The 19,917-nt window shown below is 37.1% G+C and overlaps 1 protein-coding gene across 3 annotated transcripts in view; it reads right to left on the bottom strand.

The window, feature by feature from the left end:
* The window catches only part of LOC117219082 (WD repeat-containing protein 47), a 186,841-nt gene that overhangs the window by 98,206 nt on the left and 68,718 nt on the right, over nt 1-19,917 (bottom strand). For all 3 annotated transcript variants that reach the window (XM_076522912.1, XM_076522918.1, XM_076522927.1), the window contains exons 5-6: nt 6,261-6,371; nt 5,381-5,459 (exon numbers count right to left, since the gene is read on the bottom strand). In XM_076522912.1, coding sequence (XP_076379027.1) covers nt 5,381-5,459; nt 6,261-6,371 — 190 coding nt within the window. The remainder of the gene's footprint in view (nt 1-5,380; nt 5,460-6,260; nt 6,372-19,917) is intronic.

The raw sequence follows: 19,917 nt of genomic DNA, 5'->3' as shown, positions 1-19,917 counted from the left end.
CAGTTTTAGAACCATCAATGAAATAATATGATTTCGAAGTTGATAACATTCTTATATTAAACACTCTTTCTCACGACAGATTGTTCAGTCACTCAAACTATGATTTCTTCAATCCGACGTTCGTAAAATAAATTACCAAACGAAATATTGAGTTCCATGATAACAGCACCGAATATCACAATCCTTATTTATATTTAAACGAAAAATTTTTAACATTTACGTTCTGCGCGCGTCTTTTGCGAACGATACCTTAAAGATTGATGCACGAAAAATTCTAAACAACAGCGACGGAAGCTCGCAATAAAAATTCGAGACAAAGCAAGACTAATTAACCTAAATTAGACGTGCAACGCCTAAGACGCAGGATGGTTTAGACAAGGATTCACTCTTCACTAATAACACTTCTCTTCTACAATAATAAAGCAACGGAGGATCTATTAAATCATCCCACGCGAGCCCTATCTCAGTCTCAATTAACAACAAAGATCGCGTCATTTAATCCATAAGCCGAGTATGCCGCAAGATAAGCATAAAACCTACGACGCGACAAGATTTCCTCTGATGAAATCAAAGTGCAAAGCGAGGCGACGTTTCACGCGAATCGAAGTCTGTCCGTTATCTCAATCTCTCCGTCAAACAAATTTTTGTCGCGACGACGGGTTAGGTAAATTCACTTGAATCCTAATTGCTCGAGCAGACGAAGGGTGGGAATGCGTACCAGGAAATTCGAGCCTTCCGGAGCTAGCATTTCGCACACCTACGGCACACAGAATCCACTGAATCCGAAGTACGCGACGTCTCCGAGTGGTTACAACACATCTGTGCTTCAAAAGCGAATCTTATATGGATCGATGAACTAGTTCGTCCGCGAAACTGGAAAGGGACAAAGCAGGCCGTGACCCATTGACTCATTAGCACCTACGAAGACCAGAACACCGTATGTTGGCGGCCGCGTCGATCACGTACGGGGCCATGGATACGAATCGGAGTCGCACCTAGAGCCGCTTTTCAATGGACACCTGGCCTACCAGCTGACGCGCTGCAGTTCCATGAAATGATCGTTGCGTAATCCAGAGTACATACTGTTCGCGTATCGCGGATGGCGTTTCTAGAATGATTAATCGCGTGTTCTGGAAAGCTACTCCGATTAACGCGCGAAATCATTCGTGTACGAAACGAAAGTGCGTATTTATGCTCCAAATATATTATACGTTTACTTTCCGGTTGAAGCGAAACCGTCGAGCACGTGTACGCAGACGTGTTGCATTTGGAATTCCGGCGAACATTCTCGATTTGAACGAAAAACTTTCGTTTAGGAAATTAACTTAAGAATTTATTCATAATTCGGAGATGATGTAACGGGATTTTTTAACCCTTTGCGCTCGAGTGGTGACCCTGAGGCACCGCTAAAATTGTTACATCACGTTCCAAGGTGATTTTTATATCGTCGCAGTTTAAATTTTAAACATTATTAAAAGCGTAACTGTTGCATGAATCGCGAGACTCGATTTCGGACGCTTAAAATGGCACTTTGTCCTGCAAAATGGAGATACTGTAAGTCAGAAAGATTATTTTAGATTTACTGTTAAAATGGCTTCGAGTGCAAAGGGTTAAACTGCATTTCCGTAAAAATTCTTGATCTCAACCGAAATGTTCTTTCCGAAAATTAAATTATGATTCGTTCATAATTTGACGACAATGTGACAGGATTCTTGAGCTATTTCGATGTTTAAACCGTCCTGCGTTTTATCTATTTCATCGTCGCGAAAGCGACAAGTTCTCGCTGCATTTATGATTACGCTGCGAATCTTGATGCAAGTTGAAACTAGACGCTATTTACGAAGATCGACGCTTAAAAGTATATATCGTCAACGATTCCAATAGTTTAACATTGAACTGAAAGCAAAAATTAATTTTCATTGTATTCTCTTCAATTCGAAAACTGACTGGCCAATGTATCGAATGAATGAGTTTGTGCATTCGTGCAAGAGATCCCAGTAGAAAAATCAACTACCAAAAGTGCAGAAAGTATTGTTGCAAAACGCGCACGCGAATCGCGACGGAATACCGAATTAAATCGAAACGTAAACATTCGGATTTTAATAGAAAGCGATAGAAAATGCCGTAATTCCAGAACCGCGCGTTTCGAAACAAACCAACAAACAAAACGTCGAGTTTCTCCGAATACAAGAGAGGTACTCTGCTTTATGTGCACAGTGACGTAATCGCGATAGATTGAATCGTGATTATCGTCCTTGCGAATCGCCATTGATTGCAGCAATAATTACACAACAATCTGGTCTGCCCAGAAGCGTCAATCGAAGCTGGCAACAAAATTTCGAAAAATTCTCGCTGCCATTTCGTCGACTGAGAGAAGCTGTAATTATCAACGACGCAAAACGTTATTCAAATGCGAAACGATCGAACACCGAGACAAGGAAGCATCCATCCAGATCGTGAACAACGGAAACGTTGCGTCGCGCGCGACAAATGCCCGTCGAAGTGTCGCGACGCTTTTAATGCGCCGGTTACATCATCGGCGGCAGACTTTCCGGAAAAGGATTCGACACAGTCGACCGAAGACAAGAGAACGAGGCCGGGAAGCAAGGGAGGGAGTTTATGAGATCAACTGCTAATTGCCTCGATTAAACCGTTTAATTGGCAATTGGCCGATTAACCGATCGACGATTACAAGAATTGAAGACAGCGTCGATCCGAAGACGCTGTGCAACGGTGTTTTTGGGTCACGGAAAATCATTTTCCGAACTTCGAATCGGCGTTGCCCGTTTTCGTCGGTATCGCGAATTAATTTACAGCACTGAATCGGCGGGTCGATTATGCAAATCGCCGGGAAACGGTTGAACGTTTGGTAAACCGGTGGGCTTGTCTTTTCGCGAATTGTAATTACGCCCTCGGCGATATATCTATTGGGTTGGCAACTAAGTAATTGCCGATTTGTTCAATGAAATAAAAAATTTCTTTTTACTTGGAACGAAGTTTAATCTGTAATGTATTTTCCACTTTGTTCGATGACCTTTTGCCATCTCTCCGACAACTTGAAAATTCCACGCTCGTAGAAAGTCTGATCCTTTTCGGCCAAAAACTGAGTTAAGTGAGATTTTATAGCGTCATCGTCATTCAAAGTTTTATCACAAAGGGAGTTGTCCAGGGATCGAAATAAATGGTAATCCGATGGCGCGAGATCAGGACTATAAGGTGGGTGTAACATCGATTCCCAACCAATATCCATCAATTTTTGCCGAGTGAACAAAGACGTGTGCGACCTAGCATTGTCCTGCTGGAAAATGATACCTTTACGATTAACCAATTCTGGTCGCTTTTCCTTGACCGCTGCATTCAATTTGTCCAATTGCTAACATTCACGGATAATAAAAAATAACATAATAATAATAATAATAATAATTTTATAATATAACATTTACGGATATCATAAAAATGGGAGTGACAGACATCTATAACTGAAATCGGCAATTACTTAGTTGCCAACCCAATATTATTGGAGCAAGTTTTATAATAAAAACTTTACAAATTCCAAATAAATTCGGTCTTCTTACTTTTGTGAAGCAGTCCATGCCAGTTAGTATTACTGCTTGGTAGGTTTAGTGTTAAGTGCGGGTCACCGGTGACCCCCGTGGCATTCAACGTGATAGGGATGTTTATGCTAATTCCAGTCGTCGTGAAATTTTGTCGGAACGAAGAAGTAGGAAAAAGGTCTGTCATTGAGTAAAATAATAATAATAATAATAATTTTATAATATAACATTTACGGATATCATAAAAATGGGAGTGAGAGGCATCTATAACTGAAATCGGCAATTACTTAGTTGCCAACCCAATATTATTGGAGCAAGTTTTATAATAAAAACTTTACAAATTCCAAATAAATTCGGTCATCTTACTTTTGTGAAGCAGTCCATGCCAGTTAGTATTACTGCTTGGTAGGTTTAGTGTTAAGTGCCGGTCACCGGTGACCCACGTGGCATTCAACGTGATAGGGATGTTTATGCTAATTCCAGTCGTCGTGAAATTTTGTCGGAACGAAGAAGTGGGAAAAATGTCTGTCATTGAGTAAAATAATAATAATAATAATAATTTTATAATATAACATTCACGGATATCATAAAAATGGGAGTGGGAGGCATCTATAACTGAAATCGGCAATTACTTAGTTGCCAACCCAATATATCGATAGGTCGGAATTACTGGTTCACGTTCGACGAAGAAAGACTGGGACGGGAAAGAAAAAGAATGGAAATCGATTTTATGAACAGTTGCGTGGGGGGAACGTTTGCAACGATTAGCGAAAATTGTTGGTAAGCCAGTTTCACCGATGTGCAGTGCCCCTTTTGACTGTAAACGGGTCACGGGTTATACGAGCTGTTTTAGAAACAAGCGGAGATAGAAAGTTCGATATTAATTCAATGTTTTCCCGATTATCATTATGTATAAAGGAAGGCTTGGGAATCTCGGTTCACTGGTTAACAGTGCCACCATGAACGCATAACCAGCAATATTTCTGTTTGTGATCGATGGATATCATTGTAACATCCAAATTTTGAAATGCTTGCGCATTGTTTATACGATTTCCGAAGCACAGGCGAGACCATTAAACATAAAATATTGCTTCTTAGATTAAAATGCATAGCTTGTGACGTGTCCATTGTTGTTCAATTTTGATAGAACGTATTATCTTTTCAAGCTTTGTGTTCTTTTCATTGAAATTAAACCAATTTAAAGATCAAGATTTCAGATTTTTAAATCGTTGACACTTCGCGTGGTTAAAGTGTTGTAAGCAGGATCATCTTAACATTGGTATATATAATTTCGAACTAGTTGCTAAATACGTTCGATTAAGCTAGAACAGTAATGTCTCCCTAACTGACGCACAGATCGTGCACAGAAATGAACAATTTGGGAAGAGGAGATGCGATTATTCGAGCCTTACGATTCGTTTTTATAGTTATACATTGCCAACGACTATAAAAACGAGCCGCAAGGCTCGAATAATCGTATCTCCTCTCCCCAAATTGTCCATTTTCGTGGACAATCTAAGCGTCAATTAGAGGGACACTACTGTATTCAGAATAGTCTCAGAATAATCAAGCCTTTATATATAGCCCTAAATATAGAATATTGCCTTAATACTTTTCCATATTTGCACCATTGATCAATGTCTGCTATAAAATTGCATCGAGTGATCATCGTTGATTGCATATCTCTGTTTGCAGAGTGAGTAACTTAATATCGCATTTATCAAACCGATCCAGATATGCGAGGGGTGGCTCACGCAGCGATCAACGAAAACTTGTTCGTGTACATTGCCGTGTAGATTAATCGGTGTCGTATTTTATTGACTTACCTTTAGCGGCTTCACGACGTCGTAGTGACTCTCCGGCGTTCTGGACTCGTAGCTTGCATTCAACACCGAGTTCTGCCGCCTGGAACAGTCGAACAGAGTGAAATAGCATTTAATTTCGTTGAGCCGATGTTGTCGAAACAATAGCTTCTTTTAACCCTTTGCACTCGAGTGGTGACTCTGAGGCACCACTGAAATTTGTTATATCACCTTTTAAGATAATTTTGACATTAACAAAGTTTAGATATAATCAATTGTTAAGAGTGTAACTGTTGCGTGAGTCCTAAGAATCGATTTCGTATGCATAAAATGCATTTCGTCGTATAAAATAGAAATACCATAAGTTAGAAGAATGATCTTATTAAATATCCTGTTAAATATATTAATAAATAATATAATAATATTAATAAATATATTAAATATCCTGTTAAAACAGCTTCGAGTGCAAAGGGTTAAACATGGATTTAAGTATATATGAATAATATAAAAAGTTCCTTTCACGTCGACGAACACGAAGACACGAAATTACAAAAAGCTGGTCGTAACAAATCCGAATTTTCTGAAAACTTAATTTCCTTGAAAAATACGTCGAGTCGATAGATTTGTTGAGAACCTGCGTCGGTGCGTCTAGGAAAGAATTTCAAATAAAAGGATTATCTCATCTGTTCACACATTATCCTCGACTTTGCGTTGATTAATGAATAATACAAAAACGAGACAGCGATTCAAAAGAATATTCAAATACTGTGTCCCGACATCGCGCGACGTAATTTATACAATTTCCTTGCTTCGAAAATTGTGGGAACTCTTTCGAAAACAATCTTTACGGTTCTCGTGAATCTGTTCGATCTTTAATTAACGAAAAAAAATTAGCGAAACTCACAATACTGAATCGGATCCATTGATCGTAGGTTTCGGCGACTGTATCCCGGACCGCACAGGTGTGCTCATATGAACAGGCGAGGGTCCTTTACTCCCCAAAGGTTGTTTGATACTGGAATCATACAAAAAGGTGGACGATTTAGTATAAAAATAACAGATAAGTCTATCGATTATGTTCGCGAATTCCCTCGAAATCGACCACTGTTACACGTAATCGGATGCGGCTCGGCAAATATCAATCGCTCGATTAAATCGAACTGGCCATTATTCGGCTTAAATTTGAAGTAGCTATTTGGCGACGAAGCCTATCGTTATTCCCACGTTGGCAAACGTTTTAGAGGGTCAACAGCAATCAAGATTTCCTTTAGAATATCGCCAACAAGGGGCGACGGGGTTAGAAAGGTCAACCGAGACACTAGTCATTATTCAAGCGAGACGTGATTTATGGAAAGAAGGTATCTCGCATCCTTTATAGCCGTAGAACGGATGCAGTCTTTCTGTCCCAGCCATGACGAACAGGCCTAATCTGCCGGCGTTACTTGAATTTCAAAGCCGCGAATTTGCTCCCGGATTCTGCGAAAGAGACGAAAACATCGCATCGGCTGGCGCAATGAAAATTCAGGAGCGTTACTACACGATTCGCGTGGTTACCACTTTTTCATGTTTCGAACTGTTTGTCGTTTTAGCTCGTTATTTACGTAATTATTCATAGTATTCATAGTATTTATATATATGGTATATATAGTATAGTAAAGTATTTATATAGTATATACATTCATATACTATGAATAATTAAAATACTGTGAATATACTATACTATATAAATACCATATATACTATATACTATATATAATACCTATAATAATATAATACTTATAGTAATAACTTATATAAGTATTATAGTAATACTTATAGTAATAACTTATATAAGTATTATAGTAATACTTATAGTAATAACTTATATAAGTATTATAATAATACTTATAGTAATAACTTATATAAGTATTATAGTAATACTTATAGTAATACTTAAGTATTATTATTATATGTATGTATTATATTATATTATTATAGGTATTATATATAGTATATAGTATATATAGTATTTATATAGTATTAATTATTCATAGTATTTTATTATATAATAGCAAAACTAAAGTAAATTAAAATTTGTTGTAGCAACAATTCTGTTCAAAATTGTGTGTATTAAGGAATTAAATTTTATGAAAGTTTTTCTACCATTTATTTATTGCCAGTGCTTTCATTATGAAAACATAATAACGTACAAATTAAAATGTAATAATATATAATAATAATAATTGTTTCTGCCAGAAATTGTTAATAGCAGTTTAGCATTCTAAAGACATTGTCGAAGGATTTGTTAACCGGATGACGATGCGGAGAACACATTTTATTTGAATTATTGCAACGCATAGATGTATAGACTACGAATTTTGAATGCATTTTAATAAACATCTTTAATAACAAATGTAATAATATTTTATTATTATACTATTAAATATAATAAACCATTATTATTACATCTATTGCGTAAAATATGTTCGTTAAAATTTTAATACTATAAATATTAATAACATAATATTACACTATGTTTATTATTAATAATATTCATTAAAACGCATTAAAAATACGAAGTCTACACGTCTATGCCTTGTAATAATTTTGATTCGAACAAAATATGTTACATTCTCTTTTCTGCATCGTCATCTAGTCGTCGAGCCCTTAAATAATATTTTTAGAATCCTAAATTATTTTTAAAGATTCGTGAAAGAAACGTCGGACAAGAATAGCCTGTTTTTCCGCACCGTATTGTTGAACCAAATAATCACAGTTGCTTTCAGACTCATCCGATTTGCTCGGAAACACTTTCCAAGAGCAGCGGTCCGAAAAAATTCGCGTGTTTACAAAATAATGTTGCGTACACCGGCGAGCTACAGCTTTTTTGGCAGTCACGTAAACGAACCTCGCATGATTTACAAACGTTTTCAGTGTTAGCGTCGAACGGTTTCTAACAAGCCAACGTTCGATCACCGAGGTTACGTTCCGTTATACAAAACGCTGGAACGCGACGTCACGACGGCGTGCAACATTCTTGGTAACAGTCTTCTTTTTTCTTTTTTTTTTCTTACCGAGAAACTGAAAACGCTTTTGTACTCGCTTTGTTCTCGCGAGACTGCTCTCGCACCTGGAAATTAGAACGCGTGTCGATCGGCTGACAGGAACTGGAAGCGGAAGCAGCTCATAATTCGGTGACGTGATTCAAATCAACGACAATGATCCCGTGGCGAGATGTGTTCGCTTCTGGAACGGATTTCGGAACGAATGGAAACCAAGGACGGATCAGTCGAAACAAAGAATGAAAAATGTGAACGTAATTCACTTGCTGGACTGTGTGCGTATTCGTACGCATTTATGGTTTCTGAAGATTTTATAAAAACGCTAAAATATTCGACAGCGTTCGGAAAATATTCGAACGGCACTTTCTTAAAATTCGTGCAGGGCAATGGAAAATTGCATAAACATTCGCAATTCTTCTTTCACTGCTAGTATTCTCCTCTTTACTATTAAATTTATACATCTGTTATATTCGATATAAATCAGAGAGCCTAATACAAATTTTGACAGAAATTATTGCTGCTTCAGAATATCATTTTTCTTTTAACGCGATGGAAAATTGCATAAACATTCGCAATTATTCTTTCACTGCTAGTATTCTCCTCTTTATTATTAAATTTATACATCTGTTATGTTCGATATAAATCAGAGAGCCTAATACAAATTTTGACAGAAATTATTGCTGCTTCAGAATATCATTTTTTTTTAACGCGATGGAAAATTGCATAGACATTATAACAATTCTTCTTTCACTGCTAGTATTTTCCTCTTTAATGTTAAATTTATACATCTGTTATATTCGATATAAATCAGAGAGCCTAATACAAATTTTGACAGAAATTATTGCTGCTTCAGAATATCATTTTTTTTTAACGCGATGGAAAATTGCATAAACATTATAACAATTCTTCTTTCACTGCTAGTATTTTCCTCTTTACTGTTAAATTTATACATCTGTTATGTTCGATATAAATCAGAGAGCCTAATACAAATTTTGACAGAAATTATTGCTGCTTCAGAATATCATTTTCTTTTTAACGCGATAGAAAATTGCATGAACATTCGCAATTATTCTTTCACTGCTAGTATTTTCTTCTTTACTGTTAAATTTATACATCTGTTATATTCGATATAAATCAGAGAGCCTAATACAAATTTTGACAGAAATTATTGCTGCTTCAGAATATCATTTTCTTTTTAACGCGATAGAAAATTGCATGAACATTCGCAATTATTCTTTCACTGCTAGTATTTTCGTCTTTACTGTTAAATTTATACATCTGTTATGTTCGATATAAATCAGAGAGCCTAATACAAATTTTGACAGAAATTATTGCTGCTTCAGAATATCATTTCTCTTTTTTAACGCGAATATTACTAAATTATATTTTGTCGTTTTCCGGATTTGACGACAGTAAATTGGAAGTGTGCATCGAAAACGTACTATTTAGACTACAGAATTATTTTTGACACAATTTTAACTTTTAAAAGAACTACAAATGATTCTAATTCAGCAATTTTCCATGGAGAAAAATGTAAATGAGTAACTCTTCGAATATCACTTTCTTGAAATTCGTGCAGGACAATGGAAAATTGCATAAACATTCGCAATTATTCTTTCACTGCTAGTATCGATATAAATCAGAGAGCCTAATACAAATTTTGACAGAAATTATTGCTGCTTCAGAATATCATTTCTCTTTTTTAACGCGAATATTACTAAATTATATTTTGTCGTTTTCCGGATTGGCGACAGTAAATTGGAAGTGTGCATCGAAAACGTACTATTTAGACTACAGAATTATTTTTGACACAATCTTAACTTTTAAAAGAACTACAAATTTCAACTAAACAGCGAGGATAAATTTGGGAAACTTTTGTGTTCAGCTCGCGCGAGGATAGCGCAAGCATGTTTGACTCTATGAACAGTGCTAAAGCAACGCGAAACTATCTGATAGTAACTTTTCAACCGAATTCCACGAAGTATAGAATACAGTAGATACGTTTTTACTGCCGCTTTCTATCTTTTCGAGATTCAAGTGCCCACAACAGCTATAAAATAGTAACTCTGCTCTATAAACGTGAAACTTGAAAATTTCACGCAACAGCGGTGTTCCTAAGAGGCAATAAAAAGGAGAACTTACACCAAATTGCGGATATTATTGCGGATGTGGTGGATATATCTATGGACTAATTAAACGTGATTGAGATCGGAAAGAAGTCTCGTTTAAGTGTGTTACATAAAACCCGCAATGTATTCGTCAAAGTGAAACATCGACGAGATCATTACAATCATACGATAACGACCCGTCTGCATCTCAATGAATTTTTCTTTTTTTATAGCGATAAGAAATTCATCCGTAACTTCGAGTAACGTAGTTCTATCGATTCGTGTCGTATTCGTATTAAACAAATATCAAAGACTTCGCTAGAACGATAATATTAACACGTTATCTTCTCGCATCGATATAGACAATCTTTTAAATGCGAAAGATCGGCAGCTGAATAAAAATTAGCAAGCTATCTATCGAGCAACAAATGCAATAATTCTTTTCCGGAGTATTGTTCAGAGATTAGCGATTAAAAGATAGTACGAACGTTAGAAAATCTAATCATCGCGATGGCGTAGGAAAAGTGATCAAATTCACTACTATATTATATTATATGATATATGATATATATTATATATGATACATTATATATTATATATGATATATTATATATTATACATGATATATGATATATTATATATGATACATGATATATATTATATATTATATATGATATATTATATATAATACATGATATATATTATATATGATATATGATATATATTATATTATATGATACTACGACATTTCCGACAAGAATGAAAATATCTGGATATCTCCACGGACTCCGTGAAATTCCGTACGAATCGACAAGAATCTTGTCGCCGCTCTCGTCGTCGATCACCATTTTTTTTCACTGACGAAGCGCAACCGAACGTAGCACGCAAGAAACACGTGAAAAAGCATCCGCTCGCGTACCGATTGACACATGGTGGCGTGGACCCGGCGCTCCTGAAGCTGCACGTGCTGTTGTGGCTGTTCTGTTTGGTATAAATCGGCCGATTGCTCGGCGGCGACACGCTAACACGCTCGGCGATGCGAAACCGCGGGACGGTCGGCTTGTGATAAATCATCGTTCCGCGTCTGGTCGTTCACAGAAACACCACAGTACCGTTCACAGTTCCATTTCAGGATCAATGCTAAGGCGAACTGTATCACACTGCTATCGGTTCCCGTTAAATGCGCAAAACGACCGCGAGAAAATCGGTTCTCGCGCGGCGCGCCGCACAGTTCAGAGGCGGTCGAAGAAGAGAGCGCGGCGGTTCGGGCCTGGGCTGCAGCTGCCGGCGGCGATTTGACCGCTCCGGAAGTCGCGGAATCCGAAGCGACTCTCTCCGCGGTCTTATTTAGGGTGAAGCCGGTCGCGATCGAGGAATCCGGAGATCGCGGGCCGCGCGGTCGCGGCGGAGAACGATGCTGCTTGCGAGGAAGCTCGACGCGAAGTATCGAGGGAGCCAAGCGGTGGCTACGATTTCGCCCGCAAGCGGCATTAGACTCGACTGCCCGTCGAATCGCCGACTACGCTCGTAATAACAAAGCGTATCGCGGCCTATCAGAGGCTGCTTTGATTCCCGCGACCGCGATCAGCTGTGCCCGCCAGTGAAACGTGCAGACCTTCGAGGAAACGATTCCCGCGGATTCGCTTCTCTCCCCGTCGCCGTGGACCTGACCGAAAAACAATGCTGCTGTTGTCCTTGGTTCGAATGTCTTTATCCATTGTTTAGCCATTTTTCAAGATATTCGAAAATATTTGGAACGACGCGAGCTTTTCACCGTTTCACACGTTCGCGGACAATACAAATTTTAATCAGATTATTATTATTGTTATTATTATTATTATCAGATTATTAGTATTATTATTATTATCAGATTATTAGTATTATTATTATTATCAGATTATTATTATTATTATTATTATTATTATTATTATTATTGTTGTTGTTGTTGTTGTTGTTGTTGTTGTTGTTGTTGTTGTTGTTGTTGTTGTTGTTATTATTATCATCAGATTATTATTATTATTGTTATTATTATTATTATTATTATTATTATTATTATTATCAGATTATTATTCTCGAATTAATTGAGATATCCAAATTTTGATTAGTCAAATTTTACCCTAGTGTTCCGAGTAACACTTTTTAATAGTCATATACAATAAATGCTACAATGTCCGTGCCGATAAAGATCAAATCAAAGCGCATATTAATTTCGAAAAATGTACGCTACATAGGATTGAATTGCGTGATAATACGGCATCTGGATGATATTTGAATCATTAGAATATTATTTTTGTAAGTAGTTGTAAAGCAACGCGTGCGAAAATGTCGGACGCTTCTTAATTGAGTACACGTATCCACAATCGACACACTTTACGTCGAACCATAAAATTGGCAATCCTGTGCGTCTGACATCTGGAGTCTTATTCCACTACATTAGCGTTAGACGTTTGTACGTGTACAATATACTTAGAGTATTCAGGCTAACTATTTTTGCTTCGATCAAACTAAATAAGAACCGATCATTTGCCACACTTTACAACACTTTCTTCCTTTTGCACCATAAAATATGAAATTCTGAGTTATGGATCTTTTCGCGCCTTTCTCCTAATATAATTGTGAAACCTATATGTGAATTAAACAAGTTGTCGGCAATTACTGAGATGTAACAGAAATTAGAGCTTTTAAGGATACATTTTTAGCAAGCATTTATGTTGATATCGAAGATATTGCCAGAAAAACAATATATACTATCTTTAACAATATTTAACTTATATACTAGTAATATATAGTATATATAAAGTATATATAAGTATATATAATAGTATATAGTATATATTATATATAAAGTAAATATATATATAAATATATATAAATGATATATATATATATTATTTATATATATTATTATTATATTGTTATTATATATAATAATATATTATATTATTATTATATATTATTTATATATTTATATATATAAATATATATATTTACTTTATAAATAAAATAAGAAAACCAGCCTAACAGAGCACAGAAACAGTTACTCAGTTAACATTTAGCACGTTAAGTGACAAATATCGGGTCCAAAAATTCTCAAAAAATCAAATTTGATCAACGGAACCGAAAAACAAGAATGCAAAAATGTATCGTGACGAATGATGTTTTAACTCTTTCGCATTCGCAAAATCCTAGTAAATGTGTCGGAACAAACGTGCATTTCAAAAGCTAGTAAAAAAGGATCGACGTCGCTCATATAAACACAATTTCTTAAGTAAGAATGAACAATTCGCGGAGAATTCGCGGCCACACAAGCTTCGTCTAAAGAAATGGAAATCAACCGATTTATCTACTCACTGCTCCTAAACGCGAGATGACATGTACTTCTCGCAAACCGTCCATAAAGCGAACCGCCAGGTTAAAAAGTTTAATCTCCGTGGAATGATGTATCGGCCGGACGGAAATAACAGTGTTTTATCGCGCATCTGTTGTTTAATAAAGTCGGGCTCGGTGGACACGTTCCCCAACTGGTTTCACGCGAAACGAGAAAGTGATACGGGCAAACGGCTCCCTTTGAGATAATGACGAGAAGCATCTGGCAGATTCGTCTCGAGACGCGACAGCCGGCGTAACACTGCTAGTTGACGCGTTTCTGCGCGTTCGCGGCGACAAGACAAGTATTCTGCGAGCGGTCACAGCGAATTTCACAACAGGTTGAACGCACCGCCACACTTTCCGCCGCACACCAACGTCGCGAATTCCGATAAATTTTCAAACGTCACCGGCGAACAAATTCCTCGTTATGCTTTCCTGCGCTACGATCTCCAGAAGATTTTCTGTTATCCAGACGCGTTGCTATTTGCATACGATTTGCATCGAATTGTCCCTGATTTTCAATCGAATTTATCGACTTTTCCTTCGAGAGGTCTTATCGTCTCTCACCCAAAACGTGCCTTCTTGATCGAGACCGCTGTCGTTCGATAAATTATTCGTCTTTGTTGGATTGAGAACGCGAACTTGCGCGTAATTGGTTATAATTTATTATCGCTGCCAATTATGTTAGCAGAAGCGTGTAAATGCCAGACGCGCATTCGTGAGAAATTGACGAAGTTTGGATTGATTTTTAAAACAACGTTACGTTCTCCGGTGCAGTTATGATTCGGATTTTGCAAATAAGATCATTACCGTAGTGAATTAAAATTGAGAACAGTTGCAGTACAACGGCATGAGTGTTAAACTATAACTATTATTGTATTGGGTTGGCAACTAAGTAATTGCCGAAGGCACAATTATTCGAGCCTCGCGGCTCGTTTTTATAGTCGCCGATTGTCAACAATTATAAAAACGGGCCGCGAGACTCGAATAATCGTGTGTTCTGTTCCCAAATTATCCATTACTGTTTATAGTAATTTCTCCCCAATTCGCGCTCAGATTGCGCACAAAAGTAGACAATATGAAAAGAGGAGATACGATTATTCGAACCTTGCGTCTCATTTTAATAGTTGTTGACAATCGGTAACTATTGGGTTGGCAACTAAGTAATTGCCGATTTGTTCAATGAAATAAAAATTTTTTTTACTTGGAACGAAGTTTAATCTGTAATGTATTTTCCATTTTGTTCGATGACCTTTTGCCGTCTCTCTGACAACTTGAAAATTCCACGCTCGTAGAAAGTCTGATCCTTTTCGGCCAAAAACTGAGTTAAGTGAGATTTTACAGCGTCGTCATCACATTAAAAGTTTTACCGCGAAGGGAGTTGTCCAGGGATCGAAATAAGTGGTAATCCGATGGCGCGAGATCAGGGCTATATGGTGGGTGTAACATCGATTCCCAACCAATATCCATCAATTTTTGCCGAGTGGACAAAGACGTGTGCGGCCTAGCATTGTCCTGCCGGAAAATGACACCTTTACGATTGACCAATTCTGGTCGCTTTTTCTTGACCGCTGCATTCAATTTGTCCAGTTGCTAACATTTACGGATAATAAAAAATAACATAATAATAATAATAATAATAATAATTTTATAATATGACATTTACGGGTATCATAAAAATGGGAGTGAGAGACATTTATAACTGAAATCGGCAATTAGTTGCCAACCCAATAGTTCTCAATTCAATTTCAATATTACAGTCATTAGTCTTTCTATTCTGCCTAAGTATATTTATCCACAACATTTCCTGCACAATTCTCCAAGTTTGAATAATTTCGAACGGCATTGTCTAGCGGGAGCACATATTCATCGCCGAAGAATTTCAATAACTCAAGAGTCTTTTATTACTTGACCAATTCTGGTCGCTTTTAATAACATAATAACAATAATAATAATTTTATAATATAACATTTACGGATATCATAAAAAGGGGAGTGAGAGACATTTATATCTGAAATCGGCAATTACTTACTTGCCAACCCAATAGTTCTCAATTCAATTTCAATATTACAGTCTTTAGTCTTTCTATTCTGCCTAAGTATATTTATCCACAACATTTCCTGCACAATTCCCCAAATTTGAATAATTTCGAACGGCATTGTCTAGCAGGAGCACATATTCATCGCCGAAGAATTTCAATAACCCAAGAGTCCTTTATTACTTGACCAATTCTGGTCGCATTTCCTTGACCGCTGCATTCAATTTGTCCAGTTGCTAACATTCACGGATAATAAAAAATAACATAATAATAATAATTTTATAATATAACATTTACGGATATCATAAAAATGGGAGTGAGAGGCATCTATAACTGAAATCGGCAATTACTTAGTTGCCAACCCAATATAATGTATAAATGCAAGTTTGGCAAATTTCAAGAGGAAAGAATTATTGTACTAACCCTGTATATAATATAATCCTGATTATAATTAATTATTATATTATATATTATTATATATTATTATATATTATAATTAATTATAAAACAGCAGTCTCCGCAGTTGCAATGTTTCATTAGTTACAGAGTTCTTCATAAGGAATGCAAGGAATTAACAAGAAACTATTATAAATTCGCTAAGTATTACACAACTTGTTACGAGATGAAATGTAAAATTGCTTGAATAACATTGAACTAATTAATCTGTAATTAAACACTTGCGACACCAGCAGCACGCTTGACATGTGAGCCGTTTATTTTGAAAGTGGCATGAGTCACTTTACCGTAATGAAAAGTGGTGATTTTTTAATGTTTATACGAAATTATTTATACTGAGAAAAATATCGGTATCCTGAGATAACAAATACAAGTAAATCTTCTCGAAAGTTAGCATCCATAATTTTAAACGTGTTAAAACGCAAACCCTTAAATATTAATATAATTAATATTATTAATATAAATATTATTATATTATTAGTATTATATATTATTAATATAAATATAACTTAAAAACAAAGTGACTTATGCCACTTTCAAAATAAACGGCTCATGTGTCGCACCAAAATCTTAACGTGCTCTCGAAGCATCAATGCCCACATTTTCCAAAGACCACGCGCTCCAGCATTTCGCGAAATATAATTGATCGCCGTCGATTTGCGCAAGAACGTGACGTTTTCATCTCGCCATAAACGTCACCTGCGATCGGTTCACCTTGAACCAAACCAAACTAACCTACTCCCGATGCACCGTTCCCTTGTAAAGTATTTACAACACCTGCCGTTCTTCGGCGTTAACGAAGCGCCGTATGTCGGACTGCGCGATTTCCCCTTAATCGAGCGAACCACAAACAAAGCCGCGCTTGTGACCAATCTCGGCCGGTCTCGCGCACTAATTACCAAGCCGCGTCTTGCGAAGGCATGCGAGTGGGCGGCTAGGTTGCCGGCAATCGTTGCGGAGTCGAGAAAATTGCAATAAAATCCACCAATGACCGATGATGTCGTCGATCCTCGCGGTGAAAGCTGCTAAAAGAATTTCATGTTGAATCGCTGGACACATTGAACGAATCGAGAACGCGAATGGAGAACTTTCGCAAATTTCATTTTTTTTCTGTAATGCTTCCAGGTTTTAGAGTTTAGAGTGTTAACCCTCGTTCCGTTGTCATTTCGACCTGGTGCAATTAAATCGTCACCTAATTATTCAATTTTCGGCCAAGTTGGGCGAAAAGTAATCTGATTAATGATTAACTATCACAACTCGTTAATTATTATTATTAATTTATTACAATTGGGGAAGAAGTTCTCTGATTTATGATTAACGATTATATCACTATAAATTGTTATAAAGTAATTATAATAAGTAACAAGTTGATAAGTGTTCGTTGATCAGATTACACTTTGCTAAACTCGCCTCTTATTGGTCACTGTTTCTCGTTAGTAACTTGTAAACAAAGCCGCGGATGGCATTTTCGCTAAGGAAAAAGTTACTTCAAATGACCTCAGGAACCCCTCATTTCCTGGAAGTACCATAATTTTGTGACACGCTTGTAAAGTCGACCCGCGAGCCTCGTAGAATTATATCTTACTATTCTCACATCTGTCGATTACAATTCCGATCCCACGTCTCTTAGGAAGAGTTTACTGTATTTCGATTTGGAAATAGTAAATAAGTAAACTTAGTATTAATTTGAATATACTCTCTCTCTCTCTCTCTCTCTCTCTCTCTCTCTCTCTCTCTGAAGAAGTATATTGTTTACAAATAAATATATATATATATATATATTTATTTGTAAACAATATACTTATATATATATATATACTCTCTTATACCATACCACAGAAAGTATTGTGTAATATCGATATAATGCAACTTTTGCAGTTAGTGGTCACAAAAATAATTTTATTGATCGCAAAATAAAAGAGATGCGATTATTAAACTTAAAATGACGACACTTTGAATTTTGATTATCGATTTTACCTATTAGTTTCACAATATCGGGACCTAAACGAATGTAAAAAGAAATAAAAATTTTCGGCTGTTTCTAGTACATTAAGCAGGTTTTGAGATATTGCGGACATCTTTCTGGGGAACATAGTTCCGAGAAAAACACGTTCAAAGTTTTTATGCCAATGATCATTCATATTACGAATATCGTAGTTACGGTTAATAAGTAATTAACTGATTTTTCGGGGCGCCCTTCAACCAGCTGTAACATTCACAACTTTAAGAATTCAAGTTTTATAGATTCAAGTTTTATTTTTGAACCTACATTCTTCAAGAAAGTATAACAAAAATTCGATATTACAAAGACTCGCGCTATGCATACCGTCTTAAACAGATAAAACGATTATGAATGACTACTCTGCGTATCTCTCGGCGAAGCGCGGAATGGTCGCATACGTAAATTTGTGCGCAACGCGTATCATTTTCTTATGCGGCTGACATTGATGCGAACATGATACGTGACGTGAATTTCACTGTCACCGAGCAGACTCAAGGCTCTTATCTTCGATATCGTGCCGCCGCTCGATCTCAAGAAGCACTGGCGACGTCGAATCCTCGATACGATTTCCTTAGGAGACCAAGTTCAAGTAACTCGCCTATTAAGCGAACCATTCCACGTATCCACTAATTAGATTTCAGGCGTGCTTCCTGCCACTCGAACGGCAGGCGACGAACGATGAAACATCGGGAACAAGACGAAACGGAGAGTCGAAGAGGACGCGTTGGAAAAAAGCGTTGCACGCGACAAGTTAGAATATGTGAAAGAATTTATATGGAAATTCGAATGATTCTACGAGGCTTAACGATTCGTTCTTTCGCTTCTACACGGTCGAAGACGTATTAACGACGCTGGTTAGCGAACCCGTTGACACGGAGCGCCGCGAGCCGCTGAATTAGTGCAGGGCTCCCGAGCGTCTGACACTTCATTAACTGGAAAATATGACGCGCGCGTTTAGACGGTGAAATTTGCGGTCCGCGGTCGTTGAAATCAGCGACGGCCGAGAGTCCTTGATCCTTTAATAAACTCGGCGAACGAGGTCGCTCGCAATGATTCACCGGATTTTATTCGATCGGCGCATTCCTCGAAGTGACACCGATGCATGCTTTCAAAAGGATGATACTTATCTCGAGTGTCTGAAGAATTGTTTCAGTTTCCTAGCTGGAAAACGTTGTTTATGTCACAGATAACGTTTCCCGGTGTGCAACCACGTGGTGTCAAGTAAACACTCGCAATGCCCTCTCAAGATTACCGAGTACTCGAAGCGTTAACATTTGACGTTAACCTTTTAGGCACGACGCGCCACTATAGTGGCTTCCGCGGATATCATTCCTTTGAACGACGCACCACTATAGTGGCTTACTCTAGTAGCTCACTCGGTCATCGTTTGAATCAAATAATCGTTTTCATATGCATTGTTTCACACTTCTTTTGTCTTCGCATCGATTTACAACAGTCTCCAGGATGTCCCAAAAATGTCTCGCAATCCGGAAATGGCGGGTTCCTCGGATCATTTGAAGCAACTTCTTCCTTTACAAAAATGTTCT

This window comes from Megalopta genalis, chromosome 1 (assembly GCF_051020955.1).
Source record: "Megalopta genalis isolate 19385.01 chromosome 1, iyMegGena1_principal, whole genome shotgun sequence".
Classification (NCBI taxonomy): Eukaryota; Metazoa; Arthropoda; class Insecta; order Hymenoptera; family Halictidae; genus Megalopta; species Megalopta genalis.
The sequence above is the reverse complement of the archived record's forward strand: the minus strand, read 5'-3'. Positions and strand labels throughout refer to the sequence as shown.